A 13,129-nucleotide genomic window follows, 5' to 3' on the forward strand; every position below is an offset into this window, starting at 1 on the left:
TAATAGAGTGCATTCCATATCTGTCTTAAGATCGTGTGGTATATTATTGAGTCCTAAAATCAGGTTCCCTTAACAAGCCAACAGACAACAAGTTTATATCTCTGGTTTGGCTTTAGTTTACTGTTTTTATGAAAAATAAGTGACCAAATGACTTTGAAGATTAATGTTTTTTTGCAGTATACTCATTCACTTAAAGCTATTACCTTGTATTGAAATAAAAAGAGGCAACAGTCCTATGACAGTACTGGGTCTTGAACCTCTAGCATATTGTCTCCTGTGATAACAGCCTTCTGGGTATAACTGAATTCATTAACCTTCAGAGAGACTGGATAGGCTTGTGTGCTTATCACAGACATGATACGCCTTTGAGAGTATCAAGTATGAAGTATAAAAGTGGTGTGTGTGTGTGTGTGTGTGTGTGCAGTGTTCAAACAAGCACTGTATGTGCTTGTTTGTTTTTTTGGGCGTGTTTGTGTTCATTGATAGGGTTGGGCAGTGCTAGGCATCAGGACTCACCGTCTCGCCCCGGGCAACATAGGTGATTTGTTGGGTAAGGGAGTGTTATGATTAGAGGGGGAGACTCCTGCTCTGCTGGATGGACTGTGGTCCAGACCAGAATCTGAAAAGAGAGAGAGAGAAAAGCAATCAGAAGGTGAAAGTTTTGTTATAATCAGATACAACAGTGAGGAACGAGCATGGATGTATAAAGAGCCCATTTCTATGGAAGTTGCTCAGTGGTGCATTAGGCAAACAAGTTTGACTTCTGAGTATACAATTGCCAGATCTTCTGGCGATCTTCTACATCCATTGGGCCCATATAGCAAGCACACTATCATTTCAATTTCCTTTCCTCTCAGCCTCGGTCTCATTCACATGAGCGGAGGAAGGAAAATAACTCTGGATTCGGCTGTTAGTGCATTTTACAACTTTTAGTACCAAATGATCTAAATAAGGGCTATTCAAGTGTTCTTACTGGGAAGTTCATTTACCTCAAAAAAATATATCCGCTGATTTACAGAAGTCTCTTTGCCAATGTAAGTCTATGGGAAAACGTCTTTTTGGGCTCAATGTCAAGACATGACAGACCCAGAAGTTGTAATTCCACACTTTGACAATGTCAAATTTGCTTCAAAGCCTGGCACTCTTCCTGGGTGCTTGGGAATGAGCAGTTATTATCCCTCCATTTTCAATCACTTGTTTCAGACACTGTCAGGCACACACACACACACACACACGCAGCCTTCTTTGAGTGCTGAGTACAGCAATACCTTAGTAAAGCAACGGATAATGCATAATGAGCCATGGTGTTGTTGAAAAATAACTGAAAATGCAGAAACCAAGGTCATCTTTCATAACTGCATGGGCTGTAGTTGATTGCTGTGAATATACTAGAGCCACTTACAGCAATAACCAGACTATAACCATTGTTTATTCATATTGTTGTTACCTCCTTCAAGGCCCTTGGCCTTATGCGGTTATGCTTTCACCGGCTTTGGTTTGTCTGCCTGTCTGTCGGTCTGTTTGTCTGTTAGCATGATTACACAAAAGGTTCGTGATGGATTTGAATGAATTTCTTTGGAGGGGTGGGGTTTGGCACAATGAACAATCCTTTCGATTTTCGTGGCGATCCAGATCATGATCCATATTCAGGAATTTTTTTTACGGATTCCAATCAGCCTGAGCATTAAGACCACAGGGTATAACACATGCGCAGTGTAACTGATAAAACGTTGGTGACGAGTGACCCCGCCTCCTTCCTTCTGAGAGCAGAGAGATATGTATGTGGATGTGTGTGTGGTAGCGGCTGCACGTCCGCGGTGAGAAAGAACAAAGCGGTAGATGACGGGATGAGAGACAACGTAGTGTAACGTTATACAGACATAACAAGGCTGCTGAATGAGAGAGGCATCCGCCAATATGTTACACGGAAACCTACCGTGTTAAGAACAAGCCGACCACCTCACGGTACCGCCAGCTGTGAGCTGTGATCTGTTTTTAAAGTCAGGCACCTTGGCGGAGGTCTGCGCTCTCCGAGTGCCATTCTAGTTCATATTGTTGTTGTTGTTGTTTTTGCTTTTAACCCACTGGGTGGGTAGTGCTTGTTTTTGGCTTGACTCTTTTCAACATGACGGCCAGGTCACAAACTTTCTCATTTTACACTATAATATATTTCTGAAAACATTGTCTGCGAGAAATAGGCATTAGAGTAACAGAATCTTGATTCATATTTGATCAGCGCTCTCTTGACCGTTTGATCGGAGTTCTCGAGTTTCACGAGCAGTGATTGATAGCTGCTAAGAGCCTGCTTGGCTCTGAGTGCCATTAGGAACACTAGAAGGAGGCACAAGAACATTTTGTTTTTTCACAGATTATCTGTCTCATGCACTACTGTCAGGATATAGTGACAGTTTTATAAAAATAACTTTTTACCATAATTTGCTCAAAGTTACCGACTGCAGCTTTGAAGAGAGCTTTACTGGTAAATTAATAGATTGATCAAATCTAAATATTTAGAGAAATCTTATGATATAAAACTCTTTGCAATGCGCACAAGAATACACTTAATGCCTCATTAATATGGATAAAATAAACATTATATTCATATTAGATTAAAATGGTTTCAGACTTTAACAATGATTTCTCACCAATAGCATACTGGCAAGCATCTTTAAATGCTGTTGTTTTCCTGTCATCCTGATATCAAACAGTTCTACTATAACGGTCATCTGTCTATAAGAGGGAAAACCCATGCCTCGAGTTTCACCATGTTCAAATCAGCTGATGATATTTTTTTTTTTTGTTCCCACTCAAGCAATAATAGAAGCTCCCACTAACACTGCATGCTACTGTGTGCTACAATCCCACTGTATGTGGGTGTGTGTTATTAATATTCCACTAAGAGTGCTTAACCTTGACTTGTACGTTCCCGCCTGTGGCAGATAAATACAGTATCTGCAGATTAATTTGAAAAAACCTCTGGACAGGTTGCAACGACTGAGTTAACAAAATAAAATGCAATTAAGCCCCGAGGATACGCTGCTGTACAAATCAAGCAGTCGCTATAATATTATAATGATTACAAATTTTAAAAAAAACACTCAAAAGAAAGCATTTTATGATAAAATATAAGAAATAAACCATAATAAAGTTGAACAAAGTTAAGAGATATACAGTGCTGTATATGTATTTGCTGAAATGATTGATGCTGTGGTTTTTGGGAGGACGGTTTCCCACATTGTGCGGTCCACACTCCTCATGTGTTGGTGCACTATATTGTATGAAATTGCGTGTTCTAACACACACACTCATCTTTTACACACATTCACGGACACGTATACTTGCATTTCAACTATGTACATGACAAAATACACAACATATATATGTTCGAAATATAAAATAGGATATTTTCAATTATTGTCCATTTCTACTAATGTCTACTCTTGCATGGCTTGAGCATTAAAAAATGCCTATCAGTCTTCCTCCTTGAAGGGACTTTGCTCATTTTTATGGTCTTCTGATGAAGACCACGCAATGTGTTTTGAACCCTCCAGAAAAAGCTTGTAAGTAGACCTTGAGTCTAGATCATTTTGTCAAACTACTATGTCCATGGTCAAGAATGCCTGTTTGATATTCTATATTATAAACTGCCTGGTATGTTCTGCCTAGTAGTTGAATCTATAATTAAGCATAGCTTTATATACTGTAGTGTTCCCAGGGCCGTGGTAACAGGCCATGGAACATTTGCCTCGGGGCTACAGGGAAGCAATATGATTTGGTTACAATTACTTATGCAAATTTCCCCCATGTGGAACTAATAAAGGAATATCTTATCTTATCTTATCTTTACAGGCTATTTGTGTGGTAATTACCTTGAAACTAATTTGGAAAGTCACAGTCCCTCTGCACTCCTTGTCGCTGCTAACTCTACTTTGATTTAAAATTAATTTTTGAAACAATCTCATCAATGCTTAAAGACAGTGAAATAAAACAATACAGCAAGATTTGATTTAAATCCCTCTCATAATTACCCCCCATCACATGTTCTGTTTTACTGAGAAATACGTCACATTACAGAAGCCTAAGATGCTCCGTTTCAAGGTGACTTTTGAATATAAAGATCATGTCATACTAAACTGTGTGTCTGTAAAGGTAGACGTGTTCAGACATGTCAGAGCATGTGTATATTAAACGTGCAGTAGGCAGTATGTTTTTGGTATCTCTGAGCAAAGATTCCATATTAACCTTTCAGCATATTGTAATACAAGTGTTCTGAGAGATAACTAGACTTCTGTTCCTCCTCATGGCTCTGTTTCCAGGCTTTAAAAAATCTAGAGCGTTCCTATTGGCTGTGCTCCTAGTATTTCCTCAACAGATCTCAACATGGCTGCCGGGTCACAAACTTTCTCATTTTACTGCTAAACAGTGCACTGCAAGATGATTCTGAAAACATTTGAGGAGAGAAATAGGCATTACAGTAAAAGAATATTGATTCATATTTGATCAGCGCTGCCTAGTTTGACCGTTTGGTCGGAGTTCACGAGTCATTGACTCGTGGCTCTCATAGACGGCAGTGGGACGGCAAACTCCAGATCAGCTCTGACTGGCACATGATATAGTGACCGTTTTCTAAAAATAACTTTTTTTAATCATATTTGCCTCATTTCTACCCATGCAGCTTCAAATCAACATAAAATAAGATACTAAGATAATAAGAGGACTTCAGATAACCTACCATATCATACGATAAAAAAAACCTGTTAGCTTGAATTATTAATCTTTGATTAAGAAAGTAGAAAGTAGGAGATGAGTTGAAAAGGTGAAAAGTCTGCCTTTAAATTTTGGGGTCGTGTCAACAGTATGAAAATGAATGTTTTACCTAAGTTTAAATATTTTTTTGCTATTCCAAAATTCTATTTTGTCTTTCTGAATAGACGGTGGAGATCAAACCTCCAAGCAATAAAAAAAGAAAGGGTATCGTCACTATGTCTATATTCAGTCTCACTATACAAATAGAACTTCGCCCTCTTTTATGAATGATGGCTTTACTCAGTTCTGGTATATGAAGGCCTTCAAGTATTTGGGGAAGATTAAAATGTAACCAATTAGCCTCTAAATATGGTTTCAAATCAAACATTACATTCATTTAGAACATATAGAGAATTTATCGTGGTTTTCATTACAACTGGATGATTCGGTAGTTGATAAATCAGAGTTATCTCTTATATTTACACCAATCTAATTAGCCTGGCCATGAATAAGTTAACTTGTACAAAATGGGTGGAAGATGTTAATTTAAAAATTGACTATGACTGGTCGGAAAGAAAGTATAGTCAAAAGTTATTGTTACATTAAATACAGGTAATTACAGTTTGATTTGATTTATAGAGTATATTTGACAACATAGAGGCATCCCTTAGTGAGCTGTACTAAGTACTAACTATGTCCCAGATATAAATCAGAAGTGGAACATTCATCCTTATGTTTTGGAACTGTATTTATGTATTGGAAAAGAAAGGTTTATTAAAAAAAAATGTTATCTCAGTAAATTGGCATGCCATGACAATGATGATATGGCAACCAGAATTTTAAAAACTAACTTCTGTAAAGCTTGGAATACCAAATTCATTCATATTGAGGCATTATCATTCTTCAAGATCAATGTTTTTTCCACTGTGGAGAAAGACAGACTATACAGTATACGACAATTCTTGACCACTCGTAAATGTAAATGTAAATGTACCTATGACAAAACTTGAAATACTAGAAAATCTGTGAATGCCACAAATTCTCTTGTATGTGGCAATGTACAACAAACATGTAGTGATTGTTGCATGAGGCCACAAGGTCTTGTTTCCTGTTTCTACACATGATAAATACACACACATATATAATGTAAATAAGACATTTTTGGAGTTGTAAGAAGCCAGACACCTTCGATGGAGTCTGCCTCCAGTGTTTGTTCTAAATTGAGTTAAACCTGTCTCTCTATGCTACTGACCTCAATCTCCTCATGTTACTCCTGATAAGAACGAAAACAAGCCTGTCTCTCTGGATGTAAGTGTATTCCTGTTCAAAGCTTCATTAATAGCTTTTTATCTTTACGGGAGATCGATTTTCTTTTGTTTTTAAAGGTACTGTATGTAACAATGTAAGTGCTTTAATCGCTTTATATTGCCAATGTGTGTACGGATTGTAACGTAACTTAAAAACTGAGACATTCCCCGACTTTCTCGGTTGCCTATAACAGCCTGTGGATTGATTTCTATGAAAAGGACTTGGGACTGTTTTGCCAGGAAAATCCAAAGAATATGATGTTAATCCCGAGTGCCTTGCCTCTCTTCAGCTCCCCCTAAAGCGCCAACAGTGTGCAGCCAAAATAGCAAAATACTCTCCGTAAGTGCTTAAGCTATGGTTGGCCAGCTTGCTGTATCTTACAGTAGCTATGCAGCATGGATCTGCCATTGGTCGCTTCATAGCATTAGCTGATAAAGTAATTTTCTATCTGCAAGCTATAGTTAGTATCATGGAGCCAATGGTCCAAATAAAATACAGGAACATTACAGAACATTATGTAAGGGATAATGCCCGAAGAGCTGTCCATTATCAGGAATTAAGAGATGTCAGGACTGCAGTTCACTTAACGGCCACAAGTGTTATTGATAACAAGGATCTTCTTAAAGTTACATACAGTACCTTTAAGCTGGAATTCTAAGAAAATATTATTGCTCTAAGAACTGTCTCAACATTTTACTACCTGCACTCTCTTTGAAATTGTAGGTTTTGTAAATACGGCCTCTGGTTCTGTTCGCCGGTTATGAACACGTACAGTACAGTGAGAAATGGTAGTAGCATGTAACACAGTAAGTACAGTTAAATCTTCATTTGTGGTGGTCACATTGTGCAGTAACCTGGTGTGCATTTATCAGACATGCTATCAAAGCAAATACCATCTGATCCCGGAAGAAATGCAAAGATGAAAGTTATTGGTGCCTGCGTAAATGATCAATTCAGGATAGCTGATAACTGTTGATCTGTAATCTTATAATAATTTCATCTGGACTGGAAACCACCTCTGAAAATGCATTACTGGTCACAGGATGATCAGCTGACTGGATTTTATGACATTTTTCAAAAGGCCTCACTGTTTATGACTTAATTTATTTTTAAAGGCTGATGCTGACTGTCTAGTTATGTAACAAAGTAATCACTTTAATCCCTCCATTTGAGGGCCTATCCGAGATGCCGGGCAAAGTCTAAGCTCAAACACCTTATTGTTGCATGGTGTGGCTCTATGAACATGGTGCATTCCTATAGAGAACAATGACTAACGTACAGGATAAAAAAAACACCACAGCAAGAATACAGTTTCTGTGATTGTGCCTCTTACAGACATGTTGGCAAGGAAAACTCCCACCAGAGCAAGTTTTCAAATCATTTCAGACCCTAATATCAACAGGATTTCAGGTATAGGCAGTTGTTTCATTTCAACATACAAACTTCAAGTTGTTTCTTGCTGGAATTAACAAGGTCAGACACAACCTTTGGAAAGTACAGGTGTTACTCAGACTGATTGTGCTGCTCAAACAAAACTAGTTTCTCAGGTTGTATTCATGCCGATTTCTACAGAGGGACAGAAGTGCCAAGCCTTTGTTCCACTTTCAATAACAGCTGCATCAACTGCCAATGGGGCAACAAAGTAGAGCAACATTATACAGTACAGTATACAAAGACCTTACCAAAGCAGAGACACAAGTGAATTCCTAACCATGCTGCTGCAGTGTGATGCTCTCCAATGAAGCCTGTCAATGTTGACTATGCAATCAGTTGAATAAGTGCAAATGGGTTTGAAAACGTGTTGCTTTAGGACCAGGAAAGTAAACTTGAATGTTAATTGGCTCGTAAGACAAGAGCCCATGTTCCCCAAATTTCAGGCTACAGTACAAATACAATGTTAAATTGCAAGCTCAGCAGCGGCCTCTTACTTTCAGACTGGTCAGAGGCGGCCATCCTCTTCTTCCTCATTGACCGATAAAAGCGTGAGTTCCTGCGGATGGTCTCTCTAGTGAAACCGACTTTGGTGTCATCGTCATCATCGTCGTCTTCATGGCCGGGTGGAACCACAGCTGCTGGGTGCTTCTCTGGGGTATCCTGTGACTTGTGCCCCCACTTGCCCCTGAACAGGGCAGTCACAGACATGATAAATGATTCCCCTTCCGTTTTGAAAAAAATTTGAGTTAGGAAGATTCTATTCAGGAAACTGGGAGATAGAAATCTGTCATAATTAGCCAGAATCCAAGAGCAAATCCATGACTAGAAATGAAAAGTTCTGGTGAAAAAATAAATCCTTGGAGAACAGAGAAGTGGTTCCTGGGCCGTCTCTTCCCTCCTGTCAGTGTGGACAGCCGTGTTGTTAGCTACACAGGCAGCCTTTGGAACCAGGAGAGTGCGTCACTTATTTCTGCCTGAGCTGTAATTATATTGCATTTATGACTCCCTCTCTTTCCTGCTCTTTGTCCCTCCTCTGATATAGGCTCCCTCCCTCCGTCCCTCTCTCTCTCTACACCACCCTGTTATGTGCTGACATTCCTGAACTCAACCTGGCCTTACCAGCCTAGCTGTCTCATGGCACTGTTGTGCAACCTGAAAAGCCACCCACTGATAAATATACAGAACGTTCCCTTCTCTCTGCTTTTCAGACTTTCTCAGAGCCCTCCACAACACCTGTCTTAAGTCCTCACTCTTGGGGCTTTCTATTCAGGTAAACGTTTAATTATTCAGGTTAAAGTAGAGAACAAATTGCAAAAATTACAGCATGCATTTTACAGGTGGTGTATGATATTGCCTTGTGTGGAACAGTGTGTTATGGTGATGTGTGTAATGTTTCAGGTCCTGCTGAGCCAGGGCCCCATTCAGTAGTTTTATCTGTCAGCTGACAAGGAAAGTTTAAAGTTTACTTTCACTTTTTTTTCCCCTCACAGCATACTAAGCCTGCCTGCGCTGCCTTTCAGTGAAGGGTTCTGAAATCAAAGTAACAAATAAAATAATGTATTTAGAGACTGAGAGCTTTTTCTGTATTGTTGCCCTCCTGGACATGTTATAGTAGGGTTAGGGTGACACAAATAATGCCTTTATTTTGCGGTGTTTGCAGTGGCAGCAGGCTAAACAAGTTTTTTCTAGATGTCCCTCTCCCCAGCAAAGACTCCCAGCTCCTCCTGGGGGGGATCCTAATGTGTTTTCAAGCTATGCGATATATGATATCTCCAGCGTGTTCTGGGTCTACACAAGGATCTCCTTCCAGTTGGTCACGCCTGGAAAAGGCGCCCAGGAGGCATCCTGACCAGATGCCCAAATCAGATCCCCAAACCACCTCTTCCAGCGGCGGATTAATCCACATTTGGTGCTCTAGTGAGAATTGGTGGCAGCAGGACGGTGTGTGTGGGACTGAGTCCAAATAAACTACAGTGTGTTTGTTCATGGTAATGAAGGAATATGTCTCCCAGAGCAACAGTGTGGCTCATTGGTGTGTTTTTAATAGTTTCTGGATAACAATGGATGTCTATGGCACAGAGGAAGAATATAAATCAGGCTTTGATGCACACACAATACGGGATATTGTGTAGCATATTGTTCAAGCTCTTCACTGAAGCTATATTTATACTCAAAGACTCCAGGTTTTCAGGGCTGTACCGTTCCATCATTTGGAAATATTCTACAATATTCGATGTCATTGTGAATCATTTTAGGCACCTTTCCGCAAAATTCAGCCTGACATACAGTATTTGGAAATTTTGGGATAAAAAATGTGGTAAATTTGAAGGTTAAACATAATGTTTTTCTGTGTGCATTCATCTCAGTTATAAGTTTAGAGGACTGAAAAAAATATAGCATATTACTATGAACAGTAAATAAAATAAAGGTCCTATTGAAATAGGGACACACTGGTGATGGAGGTCTTAGGAATGAGAACGGCTTGGAGCGTGGGGCTGCATTCTTTACATTCCCACTCGCATTTATGCAGAACTTACACCTGTTTTTAGACTTGTTTTTTAAGCCTGTGTGGCAGCTTTTGTAAATCCAGTGATTTCTTATTTTGTTGGAATTTTGTTCATTTATTTGTCGTTTTACCAGACAGGATTGCACAATGAAATGTAAGTTGGAGCCCCTGTACGCTACACAGTGAAATCCAGAAAACGAAGGCCACCCTTTCCATACTCACTCATTGTAGGTCAAGACAATGAGTGCAGCTTTTCTTTACAAAGTAAAATAGAGCTTTTTCTATTATTGTCGCAAGATCAAACTAGAGAAAGTGCAGCATATAAATTCCCTCAGGATTTGAAAGTAAAACCATGCCTCCTTGAGATCAATAGTACATATTTGGCGTTCATCTCAACCCGTTCTCACTCCCAACTCGTTGAATACCGCAGCTTTGTCAGTCGCCCTCGGCGTCTGATACTGCCGCATGGAGCCACCCTTTAGCATCTGTATGAGACGTGCCAGGTTTTCAACTAGCTCCAATGTAAACCAACCCACGTCATTATTAGACGCTCAACTGATGTAGTATAAAGAGCATAATAATCCACTTAAGGTGGATGGGAGAGGCGATGGACGGGTCAAACAAACACAGGACTTTCACCCAGGCTTGTGTCCCGTGTGAAATTAAAAGTAAACGTTCAGTTATTTTGTCACATAAGTCGTTAGTCACGTGACTCCTTAGTCATTGGTTAGGGACATGATCCATGTGAGTTGCTAGTCACATGACTCGTTAGGCACTCGGTAGTCACATGACTCGTTAGTCAAGTTAACGTCAACCACAATCTTTTCCTAACCTTAACTAAGTCAACACATTCTTACTCCCAACTCGTGAAATACCGCGGCTTGGTCAGTGCCCCTCGACATTTGAGTCCGACACACAGGGTACGGCGTGTCAATATTTGCTCATTACATGCATAGTGTCCTTTCAAAATAAACTTCCGTTTTCAAAAGAAGTTAGGTTTAGGCAACACAACCACTTAGTTATGACCTAGGAAACGGTCATTTTCGTTAACTTCACTGACGTGACTGCAGAGTGACTAACGGCTCCTGTTATTAGTAACTGACTAGTGACTCACATGACTCACGGGACTAACAATACTAACGTGCCGCATGACTAATGACTGACGTGACAAAATAAGTCAATTGTTATTTTTAGTTTCACACAGGCCATGAACAGCGGTTTCCTGGTTGAAAGTTCATACGTCACTTGTTCTGACTGACGAACAATGCCACGGGTGGGTTTACATTGGAGTTAGTTGAAAGCCTGGTACGTCACAAACTGTCGCTAAAGGGTGCCTCTGTGCGTCGGTGTCCGATGGAGATGCTCTGCTAATCACTTTGACTTATATTCACATAAAAGCGGGGCAGCGATGAGGAAGAGATGAGATGATACAAGGCGGCACCCTTCCTGAATAGCACGTTTCACATCAAATCTGGCTGATGACCCACATTTATGTGTAATTGAACAATTAGCATTGCTGTAAAGTGTTTTAATTGCTTTACAAAAGAAATCTACAAAGAAAAGTATGCTCAACATCATTAAAAGCTTTGAAGAAGTCTAAAATGTGTTGAATAATCAAATAAGTATTGTTAGAGAGGTGTCTGTTGGGCATAAACCCTGATTGAGCTTCATCAAGTAAAGTTTCAAGTATAAATATGAGTATCAATTTGTGAAAAATCGAATTTTTATAATATACATTTTATAATCATTCCGCAGTAGGCAAATTGCCAATATAAAGAAAATCTTCATGATTTTTTAAGAATTATGGTAGTCAAGCCTTGAGTCATACAAGATAAGGCATTGACTAACATGCTCTCATTAAACATTTCTAATAGAAAGGGTGCCTTCTACTGGCTAAATAATTTGGAGAACTCCGATGATAAAAAGTATTATTGCATGGCTTTGTTGAATACTCAATTCTGATTGATCAATTACAGCATTCTACGGTCTGTTATTTCTTTATCGCAGATGGCTCCTATGTATAACAGACCGTTGCTATGGACGCAGCTCTGATCTCGGACTCTGAAGGACCATTTTTGTTATTTCTTAAGATGACCAGGTATCTTAACTTACCTCTTCTATCGCTTCTTTAACATGCATCTTTAACTCACTGTTGACAACTTGTCCTCTTCTCGAGAGATTGTGGCTAGAGCAAAATCTTTTCAGTTGTTCTGGATTATGGTTAAGTACCAAATCTACAGCAATGCCTATTGATCATGATAGTAGTATTTTTGTTGTTTTATTTGAAGACAAAAGATTTGGACCTAATGTTTTCGTAATTTTAGCTAAATTCTTTATTCATAAGGCTAAATTCTTAAAGACCCCAGTCATCTTCATGTGCTACTATAATGGAACTCAACTCTATATTTAATCCATGATATTAATGAAATCCAATGATAGCTTTATAATTGCAATGATTGCCTTATTATTTGTAAATTCATCGTGTTAATAAAAAAAAGTGAAAAAAAAATAAATAAAAAGGAGTTCACTCCGTCATGGAGTGGGAGGGACCAGTTTGAGAAAGGCCCACTCTGAGTTAAAGAATGACATACATGTAAATTGTTCCTTCTGAGAATCACATCCTGAAACGTGCTCTCATTTATTCTGGTCCTGTAAATTTACATGTGAATTGTGGAAAGATCTCAATAATTTTATACTTGTTAACATTTTCTCAGATTCTGCACTGTACTATAGAAATATTATATTTGGTTGCTATGATTACAGTGACAAAGACAGTAATGCATTTTTTCTTGTTAATTTAATTTTAATTCTCGCGAAGATCCACATTCACAAGTGTAAATTTACCCCCAAAAAAGCCTAATTTCTTTGTATTTATGAAATAAATGGAATTATATCAACAATTTCTTCCTCACAAAACAAAAAAAAGCAATGAAAACAATGAAAGTATGCAATATCTTTAAAGTTTTTAAGTGAAATTATTGTCATTCTCTCGTGTTGGTTTTGTTTCATTTCTGTTGTCCTTTTATGTTTGTCACAGCTCTTTGTTTATGTTTTCGCTATGCTTCTTCTGTATGTAAATGATTTTAATGTTTTCTGCTGTATCTATGTATAATGTCATTTTGAAATAAAATTTTT

At 38.7% G+C, this 13,129-nt stretch overlaps 1 protein-coding gene across 1 annotated transcript in view; it reads right to left on the minus strand.

Annotated features, from left to right (window-relative positions):
- ngef (neuronal guanine nucleotide exchange factor) overlaps positions 1-8,463 on the minus strand; it is a 32,919-nt gene extending 24,456 nt beyond the window's left edge. The window contains exons 1-2 of the mRNA XM_074640066.1: positions 7,983-8,463; positions 517-619 (exon numbers count right to left, since the gene is read on the minus strand). Of these exons, the coding sequence (XP_074496167.1) occupies positions 517-619; positions 7,983-8,196 (317 nt within the window). The 5' untranslated portion in view covers positions 8,197-8,463. The remainder of the gene's footprint in view (positions 1-516; positions 620-7,982) is intronic.
- Positions 8,464-13,129: the final 4,666 nt, after the last annotated feature.

Source organism: Sebastes fasciatus, chromosome 7, assembly GCF_043250625.1.
Source record: "Sebastes fasciatus isolate fSebFas1 chromosome 7, fSebFas1.pri, whole genome shotgun sequence".
In the NCBI taxonomy this organism is placed as follows: domain Eukaryota; kingdom Metazoa; phylum Chordata; class Actinopteri; order Perciformes; family Sebastidae; genus Sebastes; species Sebastes fasciatus.